Here is a 19,508-nt window from a genome sequence, read left to right on the forward strand (position 1 = left end):
GGGAGGTCTCCACTTCCTCATCAAAATGCCATCTTTGACATAATAGCACTCAGGGACCTTTTCAGCCTCAGCCTCAGAACACGCCGTCTGAGACAAGCCTTTCAACTCAGAGTCTGCCTGCTGTGCTTCAACCAAGGAAGACTTGCTAAACAGCCCATCACTGTTAGCCTCGGAGCCTAATACAGCAACCCCATCATTCAAATCCTTGAAAAAGGTTTCTGCCAACCAAACACCGGAATTCTCCTCCACATCAACAGAATCCGCATCATCTTGAACAGCTCTACGAGCCTGAGACCTAGTCACAACACAATCTGGGAAAATCCCAGGAAACTCCTCCTGCAACTGCTCAGTTTCAGCAACCACCACTGGTTTATCTGAAACAACTGGAGACGCAACCACCTTGTCCCCAGCCAAGTCATTCCCCAACAGGAAATCAATCCCTGCCATGGGCAACTCAGGAACAACTCCAACAGTCACAGGACCAGAAACTAGGTCACACTTCAAATCCACTCTATACAGTGGCACTGACATATAACTGCCATCAACAGTCTGAATCAAGACTTTTGCATTAACTGCACTATCTGGTGGAAAAGTCATACCACCACCCACCATCAACGACTGAGAGGCCCCCGTATCCCGTAGGATGACTACTGGCTTACCTGCCTCACCAGAAGTACATGGGGTCACCTCACCATCAAACAAAAAGCTACGATAGCTCTCATCCACCTGCTTCAGCCTATCTTTGAATTTGGGAGATTGACTTTCAATGGCCTGTGTTTCACTGAACGGGACACTGTTTTCTGTTAGGACACTTTTTGACATGACAAATCCCAAGTCCTTCTTTGTTTTGTTTTGCAACTTCCAACACTGTGACTTTACATGCCCTGTCTTGTTACAGTGAAAACATTTGATGACATTTGCACTTGTACTGGACCCTTTGTCAGATTGAGGCTTTGGTGCCGATGAAGTTTCAGAACTCGTGCCTTTTTCAGAACCAGCATTCTTTGGATTGCTCGACTGATTTTTGTCTCTCTTATTTCCAGAGAAATTCCTGAAAGGTGGTCTGTTGTCATTTCTGTGGGTCAGCTCATACTCATCAGCCATCAAGGCTGCTTTATGCAAACTTGTCACTTTGTGATCATCCAAATGCGACCTCACACTGAAAGCAACACTCTTTTTGAATTCTTCCAAGAGAACAACCTCACGTAGGTTATCAAAGTCCTGATCCACTTTCAGGGATCTGTACCACCTATCAAACATCATTTCTTTTTCACGAGCAAACTCAACATGTGTCTGGCCTGGTCTGCGGTACGAATTTCTGAACTTGTGTCTGTACGCCTCTGGCACCAACTCATAAGCATTCAACACTGCTTTCTTGACTGTAGCATAGTCACGTGATTGCTCTTCAGAGAGAGATGAGTACACATCGGCTGCTTTGCCGACAAACACACTTTGAAGGAGCAAGGGCCAAAATTCCTGTGGCCAGTTCAAACTGTTAGCCACCTTCTCAAATGACACAAAATATGCATCAACTCTGTTTTCTTCAAACTTTGGCACCAATCGAATGTTCCTGGCCAAATCAAATTCAAAGGGAGCCCTTTCATGAGTTCTTACAGTCTGTGCATGAGCCAATTCCATCTCACGCAATTTCAATTGTTGCTCAAGTTTCTTCATTTCAATTTCTCTTTCAATTTCTAATCTCATCTTCTCTTTCTCCATTTCCATTTCTTTCTCCTTCATTTGCAATTTAGCAAGCTCAAGCCGTGTCTGATCTGAAATTTGAGCTTGATCAGGAGTATGAGTTTCTTCTTTGAGCTCCATGTGACCAGCTACTAAGTCAAGAATCTCTGCCTTTCTTGCACCTTGTGGAACATCTACGTTTAAATGCTGTGCAACAGCAGTCAAATCACATTTGCGTAACCTTTGCAAATCTTTGAGCGACAAATCTGTCCTCTGAACAAATGCCTGAACATCCATTGTACTGATTGACATTGTCACAATGTGTAACACACAATATACAATTGAACAACCAACTCAACTGGTATTTTGTCTATACCAATATTCTGGATTCCGGAACGTTCCAAATTCTAAGTTTTGGCTTTAAATTCAATTCCCGGACAAGCCCCCAATTTTGTTACGACCAAACTCACTCCTAGAATGATCGCACAAAAGAAACAATCAACTGATGTTCAGGCGGTTTATTAACAGTGATATTGTGGGTACAGACTGGTAATCGGCGTCATATCAGTACAACAATGATCAATAGAAACAATTACAAATCGATAGTGGACTCACTTACACGTATTAAATAATCCTTTGAAAGTGTCCAAATACGATGTTCGATGCACAGATGAATGATCCTTGACGCACCGATGAATGATTCCTCCGACGTAACTCCAGAGGCGCAGGTTACGATAGTCCACGGTATAGATCCGGGGTAAAATCCACGATATATGTCCACGGCGAAACGTGCAGAGTCCAAACGTTGTGACGACCACGTCCAGTTGATGCGTTGAATGATGATTCACTTAATAATGTTCAGCTAGGAATCCAGCCCGTCACAGCTTTTCCGTAGCAATGTCCATTGACATAAAAATGGTGTCTATCCCCAATGAAGGCAAATTAATTATCTGCAGGCAAAATGTCTCCCAGGCCTTATCTCCACAAACATAACAGGTCAGCAGGTAACACAGGACTGACTATAACAAGTCGCTTCAGAGCCAGAAGTGACGTAACTCTCAGAGCAGAGGTGTTGGGTACTCTGCCTACTGCAGAATTTCTCTAGCTTATATACTATCTATTCACCCCTTCTAGCACATTCTATAACTCTCTCCAACCTACTAGCCAGTCTAAGTTCCAGGAAACCTGGATGACTCACTGCCTAACTATGTACAAAACATCACTGCCAAGAATAACTACCAATCACATTGGGCTACAGGGACAGTGCCTCACTCAGCCAAATATGTTAGCACTTCCCAGAACATTCTGGAAATGGGTGAAATCATTCTAGATTGAGTGAGCTATAATGTTTTTCCTATTCCATGCATGTACTGTATAGCTACATTGTATACCACCTAGAAAATTCTCCACTTATCTGGTCAGCCTGTATGTACTATATCTATACCACATAGAATGTTCTCCATTAATCTGGTCCACCTGTGTACATACACATTAAAACAGCCCGGCATACAGTACATCATACATGTACATAACTACTATTGTGTACATTTGTGACAATACGACATGGCCGAATTCACGATCCTTTTTGCGCCTATTTCTACCTCAAATGTCAGCGGGATTGCGATGAGTTCATGTATGACTTCGGATGCAATCTTTTATGATACACGCGCCAAAAGGGGTTGAAAATGTGTCCTTTATTTTTCCCCGATAAACTCTTCGCATTTTGTAAATGCGTTCTTAAAAGATACACGACATGGCCAAAAATCATGATTCCTTTGCGCCTATCGTTTCCTCAAACTTCAACGGGAATGAGATGATTTTATGAATTATCACTCGGCTCTATAATCTTTATGATGCACGGGCCAAAAGGGGTTGAAAATGTGTGCTGCATTTTTCACCCAATAATCACTTCGCATTGCGTATATGCCTATACGTCACGGCCGAATTCACGGTCTTTTAGCGCCTATTTCTACTTCAAATATCAGCGGGATTGCGATATATATATATGTCATTAATTATTTCGGCTGTAATCTTTTGTGATACATTCACCAGAAGGGTTGAAAATGCGTTCTTTATTTTTCTCCCGATAATTTCTTCGTATTTGGCGTTTTCAAAATTATACATTGCATGCATGCAGGGCCGAATTCGATATTCTTTTTGCGCCTATTATTGTTTACTCAAATTCCAACGGGATTGCGAAATTTTCATGAATTACTATTCGGCTGTAATTTATATGATGAAAGCGCCAAAAGGGGTGAAAATGTGTCCTTTATTTTTCTCCCGCTAATCTTTTCCCATTTTGTACATGCGTTCTTATCTACAAGGTATACGACACGGCCGAATTCACGATCCTTTTTGCGCCTATTTCTACCTCAAATATCAGCGGGATTGTGGCGATTTCATGAATTACTTCGGATGTAATCTTTTGTAATACACGCACCAGAAGGGTAAAAATGTCTTTTTTATTTTTCTCCCGATAATCTCGTCGCATTTGTGTATGCGTTTTTGATAACCGAGACGACATGCAGGTCTGAATTCAAGATCCTTTTTTTTTGCGTCTATTATTTCCTCAAATTTCAACGGGATTGCGTTGATTTCATGAATTGTTATTCGGCTGTAATCGTTTATGGTGCACTCACCAAAATGTGTCCTTTATTTTTTTTTCTTTTTCTCCTTTGTAAGCGGGACTGCCATGATTTCATGATTTTTTTTTCTCCCTAGTGTTATCTCTTCACATTTTGTGCATGCGTTCTTAAAAAGTACACGGAAGGGCCGATTTCGTGATCCTTTTTGCGCCTATCTTCGTTATGAGAACATTCTGAGCGAATGGAAATATTAATTTGTGAAATGACTGCTCAAAATGAAAATAAACGCAATCAGATCCATTTACTGTATCGCTGAATATCGAGTGTGTTTTTACTTTTTCTAAAAATCGACACAAGTAAATTAGTTCTAATATAACTGGCACGCTGCTGCGAAGCCGGGATCGGATCGATCTTGCGTTAAAAAATCATGAGTAAAATGACCCAGAAATGCTTGCGCTTCTTTCAATGCTTCTTGTCTGGCATGATGACCGCCGATCGCAAGCAAACGAGAAACAGTTACACTGTACATGCTTTGCATCGTTTGCTTTGCATGTACAGGTGTATTGCATTGCATGGCAGTGCGTGAGCAGCGCCAAATATAAATGCGCAAGCGAGCGCGAATGTAACTGGTCGACTGAGCTGCTAGTGCTCAAAACTATGTTTACTGTACAAATTGCACCGGTAGACATAAACGAAAACTTGCGTAAAACTTGTTGAACAGTGCGATATCTTGCATTCTGTTTCTCCCTGATCGGGGCTGCTCTTTTCCTTTCTACTGACCCCACCAATGCTTTTTTTTTTTACTGGTCATGTCGGACCGGTAATTTGTGGATTTCCTGAAAAGTTACCGGTCCGACAGTGACTTTTACCGGTCTTTGACCGTCGGACCGGCGCCAGTGTGCAGCCCTGTGTATGGTATGTGTAAAGTACATGATAAGCATTCTTAGATTTAACAAGGACATTGTGTCTACAAAATTTAGATCCTTGTGTCCAAATATATTTACATTGTATTACCAACTAAATGTTAAATTAAATGCTTTAACTTTTCATTTTCCATCAGAAAAGATGGCTTGATAGCCCATATTTAGCTGCAGTAGCAACTACATGTAAGTGGTCTTCCATGGGGTCAATTGTCCAGTTGGATATGAGGCGGGACCCCTTCACTGGCTTACAATGTATGCATTCTGCTCTTTGTGATGAATGAATGAGGTGGGATTTTTTGTGTACATGAGTTGTGACCCATTCACACATAGGACCTTCATTTTATGTCCTGTCCGAAGGACAGAGTGTTTTGCCTTTAATAGAGGGGATGATATGACTACACACAACATTGTTCAGTGAGACTTGATGGGAATCGAACCCAGGTCCTCTGGATCTGGAGGCAGACACACTACCGAGTGAATCAAATCACCACCCTACTTTGTACAATGTATCACGACTATCTGTTGATGCCCACACACAGTCGCTGATTTGATTCAACCACAGACCTAATACCTTATGGCTACTACTCACATAGTACTACATACCTGGTGAATATGTGTACCTGGCAAAATTACACTGTATGTGGTTATAAGTGACATGTACATGTACACAAAGTTTACTTGATCTTCTGCTTGTCCTTATTCTGGGTTGGGTGCAATAGCAAATTTAAACTTCCTTTTTTTTTTTTTTTTTTTTTTTTTGCTGCTCAGGGTGATACATGTACTTGTCCTTATTTCTCTTCCTTGCCTTCTCCAAGTAAGATTTGAATGAGTTAAAAGTGATGTGCTGTTACCACATATGTAGTCCTGGAGATTGTTTCCTTCAGTGACAGTGTGTTGTCTATATACTGTTCTTTGTCACCCTGTACTTACTGGTATGTCCTCTACATAGTTGTAGTTTTACAGCTGTACTGTCTCTTCTCAAGTTGAAGACCTTGCATGGATGAATATCTTCTAGTCCATTTATAATCTTGAATGTTTGGATCAGATCTGCCCATGTTATCAGGTAGCTTAGATTTTTTTAAAGTCTTTCTGGATACATGTGATTTCTGAGGCTAGGTATAGACTTGGTTGTTAATCTTTGCACTTTCTAAATCTTAGAATCTCTTTCCAAATCAGGGCATCATATCTTGGAGCAATATTCCAGTGATGGGTGTATACTACGGATTTATAGAGTTGGATGAAGTTACGTATATACAGTGGGAAGCAAACGCATGCTTGATGATTCCCATCTTGTGATTTGAATTTGCTGTTATTTTGTTTACCAAAGTATGTGAGCTGAAAAATGCCCACTGGTTGTCAAATGTGACACCTAGATCCTTCTGAGTGGGAGAAGATGAGATGGAGGGACCTTGAGATGTTAGACTGTAATCAGAGCTTGGGTTCTTCTTCCTGTGGCAGGGAATAACTTTCCTGGTACTGTATGGCATCACAATTTTTTACACCACTGCTACACAAACTAACTTTTGTGTGGCAGTTTTCTATCATGAAATTGTACAGGATACCATTTGAAATATTGTCCATCAGCTGAAATTGCCAATCACATTTGAGTTGGAAAATTATTCCCTGTGTAGTGAACAATTTTGCACTATTCGTAGAAAGGGAGAGCTACCATGTGTCTGCTCATTTATTCAGATTCTCAAGAATCTCAAGATTCTGTTATCGCTGTTATGGCTATCGTAAGTTCACTTTTTCATAAAAATTTCAAAGAAAGCTTATCCAGTATTCTTGGTTTTATCAAGAACTGGCTAGACACATGTAGTGATTAGTGTGTCAGTGTGTTTAGTTTGGGCAGTAAGTCTGTAAGTAAGTGCAGTAAGTGGTGCTGGTGCAAAGGTCTGTATTTGGCATATATGTACAAATACGTGTACCTCTAGTGATGCAGTGATCCATTGATCAATCACTGCATGCACGTGGTGTTAAAACATAAAACCATACCCCTTTGTTGCCTCAGCACCTCACAATTTCTTCAGAATGTATTTTTATGCATATTTTCTGCAGGAAACAATGAGAATAGATTAACCTTGTCTTGAAAATTTCTTCCTGTTAAACCAAAAAACCTACACTGTACCCGATTATCTGGCAAAAATAACACACATTAGAAGTACTTGTTCACTCTAGATCCTGTAGGTCAATTAGGTAGAGTACCCGATTATGTGGAGACATTACCCAGTAAGTCTTGACTGAACTATTAATGTTCACTTCGCCCACATTAGTGATAAAGAGATTATCCTTTTCCTGTAAGTAGCCGAGACGATGGCTTGTCTGCATATGTTATTTACATGTATACATCTCCTAACTGTACATCTTGAATCTTGAATCTACTGTACATTGTACAGTATAAGAGAGCTCTCCTGTTGAGAGCATTTCTGCTATCCTGCAGAGGACTGTGCTGATCTCTCTAGTGTCTTTAAATCATGATACAGTGCACTCCCGTTATAACGAAATGCTCGGGAACCGGCAGTTTTCTTTCGTTATAACCGAACAAATACAATATATAACAAAAACAAGGAAACCACCCTTGTTCCGCTACATATTTCCGAAAGCGATCCGCATTTCGTTATAACAGAGCACATTTCTTTTGTTTTTCTTTGTCCGTGGGGCTCTGAAAAGACTTTGTTATAACAAAAATTTCGCTATAACCGTGTTCGTTATAAGCGAATTTTGTACCATAGACATTAATGTCGATAATTTTGGGACCAGAAGTTTTACTTCGTTATAACGAAATTTCGTTATAACCGTGTTCGTTGTAACAAGAGTGCACTGTATCTACTAAAATGACAGTTTTGACTGGCTGAAGCATAAATTGCCAATGTCACTTCTGATTGTAGTCTCTCTCTCTTTTTGTTTTTGTTTCTGAGATCATTTCTCTAGTGGTCACCTCTCAGTTGTTCATCCATAATACCTGATCATTACTTATATGGCCAAAAGAATCTAAATATGCGCCATATATTTTTTGATGATATTTCTACTATGTTTCAGAGTTTGGATAAGCCCACAAAGAATCTTCCAAACCAAGATCCTGCTAGTGACATCATCTGTCGATCATTGCTTAAGTACAGTAGTCATATGACTAACAAAATACATTGGAACACACCCGAGCATAACTTGCTTGTTTCTGTGCAATGTCTTTTGTTAATCATATTAGTGACATTTGGGTTTCATTTCTCTTGAATGTGTCGGGATATTTGTACATACTCCGGTAATTTGTATAGGTGTTTGTGTGTGTTTGTGTGTGTGTGTGGAGGGGGGGGGGGGGTGTTGCTACACGTAGTGTGGGAAAATGTTTGTCTTTCTGTCATTCATATCCTATTCATTACCATACTGTGCCATGTGCCATGTGGTATCCAGTATTAGAATAACATTCATGGACTACATTTTCTCCGGGAATAGCAAGTTGACATACATGTACAGTACACTTGTACATGGACACAAGTAGCAGGTGCTACCATGCATTTGTAGGCTCAGAGCTACCAAGTCTCACGCATTCTGTGTGAGACTCGCGCATTTAGGGTGCGTCTCACGCATAGGCTACTGTAGCACCCATTTTTCTCACGCATTGGGACTATAGCTAAAAGGATTAAAGTGATAGTTGCGATTTAAGGTATATTTTCCTTTTTTCTTTCAAAATAAGTAAAAAATAGTCACCTAAGTATGCACCAGATCAAAAAAAAAAACCAAAAAAAAAAAAAAACCTCCCTACTGTGTGGTGGGGGGGGGGGGGGGGGGGGAGACACCCTTCCCCCCACACCCTCACTCACGCCAAGACGCTGAGTCATGAAAATCTCACTGATAAAAATTGTTTGAACTTGGCATCTCCGTAGGCTTGATGCAGTGATCATACTCGGTATGTTGGTAATGAGTAGATGTTGATGAATTTAAATTCTGACATTCTGTATGGATGAATGATTCAACTGATTGCATCATACAAACTAGTTACAGATGTGTCTTGTCTCTGGACCTACAAAAGAGGTTATTTCATAGTTTCATGTAAATGGATATTTTGAAGGGGCTGTTTTGGGTGCTGTGATATTGTTTTTAGTATTATCCTCATCATCATTATCTTCATTATAATCATCAATATTATGCTTTTAGGAGTCTTGCTATTCATCTGTATTTCTATTATGAATCGAGTGTACTTGTAATTGGTGTTAAACAGCAGCAGTATTTGATAACTTCAATAAAGTTAGATTGAGGTGATTACGCTATCAAAAATGAGAATAAAAAAGAAAGAAGGTGTTAGGCTATACATGCAGAAGACTGTCAATTCATTTTTTTCCCTTGGTCTTTTTTAATGAGCACATACGGATAGATGAATAAGATGTTTTGCCATTCAGGATTTAACCAGATTATAGGAGATTTGGACAGCCCATTGTAATTAGACCCGTGAAAGGCTACATCATGGTGACAGATTTAGTTTTGTTCAGATATCTCTGCATGATATGAGAGAGACAATGAACTTTTTTATGTCATTAAAGTTGCCTGTAATCTCATATAAAAACAAACAGCTTTTACCTTGACTCAAATTATGAAAATCAGAAAATTCACTTCTTTTTAACCTGTTCGGGCCAAGAAGATTCAGGAATGGCTGTCGTGTGATACATGTATGCGATATGTACAGGTCCTACATATGCCTTGCTTCCACTTACTGTGATTGAAAACAGATCACATGAAATCTTAACACATTAGAGTCTAAGAGATGCTGTATACATTGCTACAATTACATTAAATACAGTGATAATGACAGGAAATTATTTGACTTTTCTCTATCAAAATGGCTGAAGGTCTGAGTATCTTTCGGATTGGTCTGGAATAGGATTAATGCAGAAATCTTTCTGTTTGGTTTCTATCCACCCACCCACTATCTTTCGACGTGTCCCAAAACAAACATGGCAATGTCATTTTCCTTGTTGGCATCTATTTTCATTGCTTCGATATCAGTTTCGTCTGGATAGGAAGGGGCTGAAACTATTCCTGATACAAGCATGCCAATGATGGGCAGAAAGTGTTGAAGGGGCTTTGAAGCAAAGTAGGCCAAAATACATGACTGAATGCGTTAGTCACTGCTTCCTGTGCTATTTTTATGCCAAAGGAAGGAAAACAACAAACAAACATCACTACAAATAGTGATAGCTACTGATTGTTTTTACCCTGTGTGTACACATACACTGCCATAGCAACCAGATGCACTTCCCAACAATCATACATCAGGCCTCGAATTAACCGACGGCCACCGACGGCCATGGCCGTCGGTGCCCCTCTCGTTGGCCGCAATGCCTTTTGTTTTTTGATCAAAGTTACGGCCAAAAAAAATGTGCCCTTTTTCTTGGGGCCGTGGTGCCCTTTTAGAATGAAAGTTATTATTTATGACGTATGATATGCCCTTTCTCAAAGTCTCTTTAATAAGCTTGAACAACTTTCCTGATCTCAAATATCATACCTTCAGTTCACTCGCGTCCCGATATATCTGATTCAAACTCAAAGTATCTTTCCGAGATACGAGACGACGTGTACCTACATGTACGCCCGACCGGCTTTTACCGTCCCGACTGCCTCCGCAGCGCAGCGGCCGCGAGTATGTACTAGCTAGGCAGCGCATATTCAGATAGAGTAGTGAAGAGTGAACTCCCAAGTTCACCAAGAAAAAAAGAAAAATCCCACGATGCCAAGGTGTGCCAGACTGGGGAATGGGGAGGGGTGGAGAGAGAGAGAGACCAATCAACAGAAGAAACCGCGCGTACTGGCGCATTCTTGGAGGTCATGAACTGTCTGTCACAGACTAATCATAGCAATCTACACGCGCACGCAAATTCCTTTGCCTTGTGGTTTTGCCAGCCAGCTGTCGGAATGTGCTTTGAAGTTTCATGGCAGCCTGGCTGGCCTGAAAGGGTGTCGAGTTTCAATCAATACCTACTGTTGTTTTATTCCTGTTTAAAAAAATGTTGTTTCACTGATAGAAACGCGGAGATCGGGAATGTGTTACGGCTGTAGGGAAGAGGTTTTTGTTGTGTGTTGCACTTTGTGTGTGTGTGTGTGTGTGTGTGTGTGTTTGTTTTTCTCGGTTTGTTTTTCTTCTTTCTTTTTTCATAAACACCAAACATGCCCTTTCCAATGTGGCCTTGGTGCCCCTCTGACTGACTTAAGTGCCCTGGCCTCTTGGAAAAAGTGCCCTTTTCTAAATGGCCGTGCCCCTCCAAAATCCTATTTCGAGGCCTGATACATTGTATGTTCCTCTGTAGAGTACTGGTACCGTGCATCTCAACCCTGAAAATGAAGTTTTTTCTTTTATAAAATCGATGGAATGAGATCAGTAGCTTAAAATATGAGAGAAAAACATTTAAAAAAAATAATTCATTGTAATCAAACCAATGATTCTGCATGCATGCCTTGGAAATTCCATTGTGTACTAATTTAATATGCTTACAAATGGTTTTTCACCTCCTTGATTTATAAGAATGCATGTAGATCTGGTCATAGTGCCAGTTTGATAATAAATTCTGCAACTTTACTGATCAATAATTATGCTTAAGGATGTATTTGATAAACTCTTATATTATACAATTGTACCTGGAGATGTCCACACATCCTTCCCCATTTATTGGAATCCATGGTTAGAATAATGGTACACTAGCAGTGATAAGTACTGTATAGTCAACAAATAGGGGTAATTACATCCCCTGAAACCTGCAGTCAGCTCTTCCTAGAAACTCTGTTATGTACAACCTGTACATTCTGAAGAGGTCACACATACATTGTAAGGGAGAGTATGTGAATTTCCTGGGAACCTCCGGTGGGCGTACCATCTGATTTACATTCCAGCTGTGTGTGAGTGTTTTTTCTTTCTTTCCATAGCTCATATTGTATTGATGGCGGGTTTGCATGTGATATCCGGACTTTATCAAGTACACATTTGTATGCTCACATTATCTGTTGAGAGATTTGAGAACTTATAATTATGAAATTAGAAATATCTCTCCTGTCCCCTCCCTTTTTATGCTTGTACAGGCCTGCATTTTTGTAGCTTGCAATTAAAGGAAAAAGAAAATGATTCCACTGGAGTTGAACAAGGTCAATAGCACAATCAGGGTATGCAAATGCATAACAGGGGAAAAATGAGAAAACTTGGTGAAAATGCTTTTTTTTCCCCGTTTGTTGTAGCTGAGTACACAAATTTTCATTTCATGTTAAAAAAAAACGAGTCAAAATTCTACATTAAGATGCGCATAAATTAGCATTTTAATTAGGGTATCAAATTACATTCCAACTAATCTATTGAAAAAATCATTTAAAAAAGGAGATTTTTTTTTTCATCTGAAATTGCGTTAAGATATTCCAGACAAATACCCTTTTCTAGCCCATAACCTTGACATATCACAAAATATTAATTAATGTCATATTTTCACTACTCAAAATGGATGATGAATTTCGTAGGCATTGCTTTGAATTTGTATAAAACCACTTTCATTTATTTTATGATATTTCACTTTTGCCAAAGAGTGAAGAGGTGAAACTTTCAGGAATAGATAACAGACATATGCTGGCTATTATTAAGAAGTTTTATGAAATTAGCGCTGGTATTTTGGAAGATATGATATTTTTCATCAAAAAATAATCTTTACAGTTTGACCTTGAGTATTCATATACATGTAGTACAGAGTTGTATGTGCGCGTAGTGTTTACATGTAGATCCATTCTCACATATAACACAGATAATGAATATGAGATTTATGTTGACTGGAGTTGATATCCAAGCTGTGACACTCAAACAATGGCATATTAAGCCAAAATACTATGTTTTTGCTTTTGATATCTTTAAAAAATGAAAAGGCATTGATATAAGAACACTTAACACTTATCGTTTAACCGTCATGTAGTAGAAAGTGGGCATGGTCTTATTCTTCCTCAGCAATTTGTAAATATATAAAAATATAAGTTCCTGTTGCTCAAATTTGCTAAAATTTTCACACAATAGATTACTACGTATGTACAACTCATGGCTAAAAAACCAAGGATATTGAATCGCAGGAACAGTTTCTTTCAAGTTGTCAAATTAGGATGGACCTCACTGAAAATACTAAAAAACGGCTGCACTTATTTTCCTCAGCATTTGAAAATGGCTCGAAACTCGAAACTGGCAGAACCTTTATTGGCAAACAGCACGCCACATTGTTTGTAGTGTGTCTTCAGTACTTTCAGGAAAAAGCAGAAAAAGGTGTTTCCCATGTATAGCTGTACAGCATGGGTTAAAGGGTCACAATGTCACAGAAATAAGCCAGCATTACACTCCTATAAACATGACGGGACTTCGGACCTCATAACTTTCTCCAGCAGGGGGGACCACTGTTTTTTATTGCATGCAAGCAATGCCAGGAAAAAATCCATTAATTTGATACCAAACACATAGGGGTAGACTTAAAATTTGGACCTTAAATCTTGAATTCATGTAAGTTGTAAAACCCCTTTTTTGATGCATTATATGTACATGGGTTTGGGGGGACTTTTTGGTAATTAATCTTTAGTAATTAACAGTTAATGAGAGGAAATTATCTATTGTATTATCACATGTGATTATTGATGTCTGAGCATGCTGCATGTGAATTTTGAAGTCAGTTGGTGCATTCTTTTAGAAGTTACAACAGTTTGAAGTGAGAAAGAAAACCATGATTTCATACCCTGATTGTGCTTATCACCATACATTTTGAATTACAAGAGAAGAACTTCTAAGTGATTTTTTTTACTGCAGGGCCATGTACTGTACACCGACTGTAAATATTTGCAACATGAATGTGATAGGCGCATAGCAACAGTACCAAATGCCATCCTAAACATTGTCACACACCAGACTTATTTTTCTACCTTCATGTGACATTTCCTCAGATGATTGCAGTGAGAATTGTCTTTGCAGAAAGTGCATGATATTTATTACTTGACTTTTAATACTCAATATAAATTGGATTACTTCTTTCAGCCACTCACAGTGTTTCTCATTTAGCCAACAGAGATCTATGTTTACAATAATTTGTAGTGGTACAGCTGTAGGTGCATACATATTATATACACTCCTTAGGAGCCAATCCCTTGATTTTGTTTAGTGACAAAAGCGATGTGAGTTTTGTCAAATGTACATGTACTATAACAGTGTGAATTATTTTTTTGGTATGATTTTTCTTCAATTTGTCTCCCTCTGTTTTCAAAATAAATTTGTAAGATTGCAACTGCTGATCTACGTTTGTTGATAACAAACGCTGGTTCCTTTTTTTTTTCCACAACATGTTTGTTAATTTGTAGATCAGCAGTTGCGGTCTTACAAATTAATTTTGTATACAGTGTAGAGGGAGACAAACTGAAGAAAAACCATACCACATCTGAACTTTTAATACCCGTCTCTTGATTTCAGTGAAATTTTTTGTTAAATTGTGTATTATAGGAAGGGTCAAACTGTACAAATTTTACTGTGTCAAAATGTGGGAATGAGAATGTGCCCGAAATCAGGATTGTTTATGAACATGTACAGTGTATATAATATTGTGAACCAATTAATCACATCATGTTCAAGGTATTGATAACTTTAATAAATAAAATGCTGTGCAGTGCTTGGAGGAAATCCATTACAATAACAGTGAGAAATCAAGATACTGTACATGTTGTATATCACCATTGATTCAACATCCAGTCTGGCATCACAAACAACTTTAATACTGTGGTCATCTTAGTCTGGCAGAGTGTCATTCTCTCTGATTAAATTTCACTTTCTTTTCTCAAATCGGAAGTTGCGTTTCAAGTAAACACATCAATGATAAAGTACATGGCTTCCTATATTTGTATGGATTTTCACTCCAAACCATAACATGTTGCATCCAAATGTCAGAGCCACTTGTATTATACCAGGAAGTCTGTATAAAAATGAATATCAGTAAATACAAGCTACATACACGTAGAATGTATACTTACGGTTTTAACTATGACATGCAGTGCATTAGTCCAGTCTCACATGCCACTTCACAAACACATTTTTCAATTGCACAGGAAAAAAGAAAGAAGAAGATTGTATCTTCTTCAGACACGTCTGCAAGTACACACTGGATTTACAATCGTAAAACAATGTGTCAAAATTTTTAAGTAACATGGGAATGATGTGTTTAAACATGTTTTCACTATATAATACAGTGAAATTAACTGTGCAGTCCTTCCCATCATACAGGTGAGTTTTCATTACCTCAACTTTTTATGTTGTAAAATCATTCCTCTGGTTAGTGATTCAACAAGTACATTGTACCCCCAGGGCCCCCCCCCCCCCCCCAAATCTCGGCCATCGATGTGCAATGGTGACAAAAATTAGCACACACTTTGCCTGTGATGTAATTTACACCGTAAATCACTGTAAAATTGATTTTTTTAAAAAACTTTTATGATATATTATGCTAATTTATGCATTATGATGCATGAATAGCAGATAATTTGCTATAAATTACTAAGTAAAGCTAAAAACTGGCACATTTTTTGTGTAAATATTCTTTCTAGTGTCCTTAGCAAATGTAGATGAAAAAAATTGTGCCATCAGAAAAATCTCTTAAGTATTTTATTGTTTTTTTAATATCTTATGTATTTCCATATTTTTCAACTTTTTGTTTTTCATTGTTTCTTCGATGAAATTTGTCCGCGACATTGTTCCGAATGTGAAAATATGTAATTAATTGATTTTAATCAATAAAACTCCCAAATCATGCTTTTATGAATTTTTTTGCATTGAAATTGTACAAGAATTAACATTTTTGAGCATTTTGGGGTCCGACATGCATGTACATATTTATGCGTAACTTCAGAACTGCGTGCCCAGGCGTCACAAATTTGTTGTCAAAAGATGTGGGAGACTCGAATGAAAAAAGTTGTGAAACATCACGGCGATAGCTTTTTGCGATGGCGATACATTGTACATCGCGTGAAATGTCGAGGGGAGCCTCCAAGGCCCCCCTCGACTTTTGTATACAAATCAACATGGACTAATTGAGGATACAGATATAAGTCATGTGATCATGACTATTATTGAATGGCTAGCAAGATGACTCACCAACATTTAATCTGGTGTAACTGGATTGCATGATGGTACCCGGATATTTTCTGCTCTGCTCTCCAGCAAGTTCATGGAATATTATAAAATGGGCTTAAGGATCTCTGCAGTCTGATTGGTCAATTGTCATGCATTGATTTTTACTGATCCACACTGGGCCATACGTCCGGTAAAATCCGAATGCATGGCCATGCATCCGGTAAAATCCGAACGCATGGCTCAAGTCTTGTATAGTGTTGCAGGTGTACCAGACGCATGATGGGGAAAATACAGTACACTTATGTAGTTGTATTTCATGAATTTACGGGCCCATTTTATAACACAAATGATGCACAGGCCTATTTTGTGGATCAGTGAGAAATGGATGCTCTCGTTTAAGTTTAGAACAGTCTAAAACCCACTCGCTGTGCTCGTGGGTTTAAACAGTTCCAAAGTTAAACTCTTGCATCAAATTCTCACCGATCCACTCTGTCGTGTGCATCATTTGTATACCTGTGTGAATTTCTTGTGGGTTGCACTTTTGTACAAAACTGCAGGCACGTGATATATGATTTCATATGGGGTCTCGAGGGCAATTACCCCAGACCCTTCCCCTGACCCAAACCCTAATCCTAACCCTAGCCCAAAGTCATAACCCTAAACCTGTTAACCCTAACCCTAATTCTTACTCTAATCTTTATATCACTAACCAGTATTTAGTCGGGGGGGGGGGGGGGGGTAATAATGTCCTCCTGGGGTAAATTGCCCTGATACGTGCGTATGATAGGCAGTTAATCCAAATAATGTATAAGCTGTTATTTTCGCGAGGGTTTAATTTTCGCGAATCACAGTTGGATCACGAATTTAACTACAGTGTACACGCGAAAATGTCTCCATGCGCCCTGTTAATAGTGCATTAACTCAAGCGTCGGCGTCAATTCGCGAAAACAACATCTCGCGAAAATGTCTATGGCCTTGTCATTTGCGATAATATCTGTACGCGAAAATAACAGCGTATACAGTATTCAGCAGAAAACAGCATGGTGTGAGCTGTCATCTTCTTTGAGATCACCATCAACATTCAACACTGATATCCAGCACCTGTAAAGGGTGGCTTATGATTTTAAGGACAATTGCACCTGCCTTTGCGTAGCAGAAACTTGAGTTCCAAACTAGTCTAATCTCTTTGTTTTCTAAAATCCTTGTTATTTGATGCCAATTGTTTGTCCTTTGCCTCCCCACTGACAATGATTTAGTTGTTGTTGTGTGAGCTTGACCCTGTTTGCTGTGGTAAAAAAACAAAGACAACCAATCTCTGACATGTCTTCTACTCTGAAGAGGCCACAACCCTAGAAAGTAAAAGTATCTTCCCTTTTTTCTTATTGGGTAACCTGGAGCCAACAGAGGATGATGTCATTTTCTCTAAATACAGGAAAGGGTATTTTTATATCAGAGGGGAGGATACCAGAAGGAGAGATAGGAGAAAAGCAAAATGAAACTAGGCAAGGTCATCAAGATCCATTGTGTGCCCGGAAGAATGACGGTAATGGAAAAAAAAAAAACACACACACACACAAAAAAAACTTGCACTCCACATTGCTGGGCCAATCCAGATATAAAGAACTCACAGTGCAGAAACAGGATATAATTTGATGGTCTGCTACTGTTCACACAATGCTCCCTAGACTGGACGCAGTGGTCCGTTATGTGTGATGTGTACAGATTTCAGCCGTCTGTCTTCCAGTTTTTGCCTCTTCTCTCAAGTTTAGTGCATTGTGTGTGGGAATGAACAGGACATTTCTCTGATTTGGTTCTGAAGAGTTAGTACTGTACGTACCACTATAAAAAGGTCTGCGCATTTTGCAGCAGAAGCACACGGGTCGAAATTGTTGTGATTTTGACAACAGCGTGCTCCTGTTAATTTGATCACCATGCCAGCATCGGGATACACAGGAGCTCTCTTTGATTTTTTGAGGCGAGGTGAGATACAACTTTGCTGCACAAAGATAATTGGATGCTGGTGGTTGGTAGCCAGATTTTAATCATGTGATTGTTCTGTTGTGACAACACAGGTGAAAATATCTGAGGTGCTTTTTATATTGTTTAATGCTCGGCTACTAGTGGGCTAGCCTTTAGACCAGACCCATACTTATGTTTTTATAGATTAATTTGAAGCAACTTTACTGGTAGAGACGAATCTGAGAACAAAACCAAAACAAAACAAACTTTCAAAATATTCCGTATAGTTTATTTCAGGCAAGCCAAAGGGATCAATACCTTTACATCAGAAGCACAGAACGAGAGACAGCGCATCGGTCATTAGTCTGTGTGATGTGTTTCGTTTCCATTCAGTGTTGAGTAGGACCTATACAAGTTGTAATTGCTTTGTAAAACTATCTCAGTCTAAACTGCAATTTCCATTGTGAGGTTTCAAGTGAAGTTGAGTGGTCATTGGCAGTGCTTGACTGAAATAGTTATAGAATGTTCCATGGCATTGTTGAGCTTGATTGTTTCTAGGAATGAATACCATGATTGTCACTCCTTGGCATGAGTTCTTGTTGGCCTTCACCCATATGAATGATATGTCATAACAGGCATCCATTGTGATGATTGATGTAATGTACATATCATGTTTGGTTACTAAGTGAGCAATGTGTGTGGCATGACTAGTGGTGGGGGAGGGGGCTGTTTAAAGGGCATTCCAGACAATTTTCATAATTTTATATCATGTATTACATAAATCTTAAACTAATTACACTGAACAGTGTTGATGACACAGGAGGCTCACATACATTGTATTTCAGAAATGTACCAGTGTAATTCCATTACAATACCGCATGCAAACAAGTTCACCTGCATAGAATCTATGCATGCCTTCTTCTTTTGTTCTGCTTCCTTGAGTCCCAACTTATGCATTGTTATGATAAGGCTCCCATGTCATCATTCTTGTTCATTGCAATTTGTTATAAATTTTGAAAACATTCTTATTCCTCATCCAAATCACTTAAGTTCTGAAACTCTGTACTCAGTGGATAGATAAAATGATTTATAGTTGTTCATGTTTAAGTCTGAATTAATCATCCGGAGGTCTCCTTTAAGGGAGCAGATTTACAGTGTAGACGCAGTGATAAATTTATGGCATATCTAGCAGACTTATCATTGTCTCGAAATATTAAAGATCATTCTGTGAAATCACAAGAGACCTTTCTTTTACAT

General features: G+C 38.9%; 1 protein-coding gene across 2 annotated transcripts in view; it reads left to right on the forward strand.

Moving 5' to 3' along the window:
- LOC139727528 (cytoplasmic protein NCK2-like) overlaps positions 1-19,508 on the forward strand; it is a 41,378-nt gene that overhangs the window by 7,093 nt on the left and 14,777 nt on the right. The window contains exon 1 of one of the 2 annotated variants that reach the window (XM_071638501.1): positions 17,918-18,272. The exons of the other annotated variant lie outside the window; for it this stretch is intronic. Within the exon in view, the coding sequence (XP_071494602.1) occupies positions 18,224-18,272 (49 nt within the window). The 5' untranslated portion in view covers positions 17,918-18,223. Of the gene's footprint in view, positions 1-17,917; positions 18,273-19,508 lie in introns of those variants that run through there. 2 annotated transcript variants of the gene reach the window in all.

The sequence above is a fragment of the Diadema antillarum genome, unplaced genomic scaffold (assembly GCF_040938485.1).
Source record: "Diadema antillarum isolate AM-2024a unplaced genomic scaffold, OU_Dant_1.0 seq00000135_RagTag, whole genome shotgun sequence".
NCBI lineage: Eukaryota > Metazoa > Echinodermata > Echinoidea > Diadematoida > Diadematidae > Diadema > Diadema antillarum.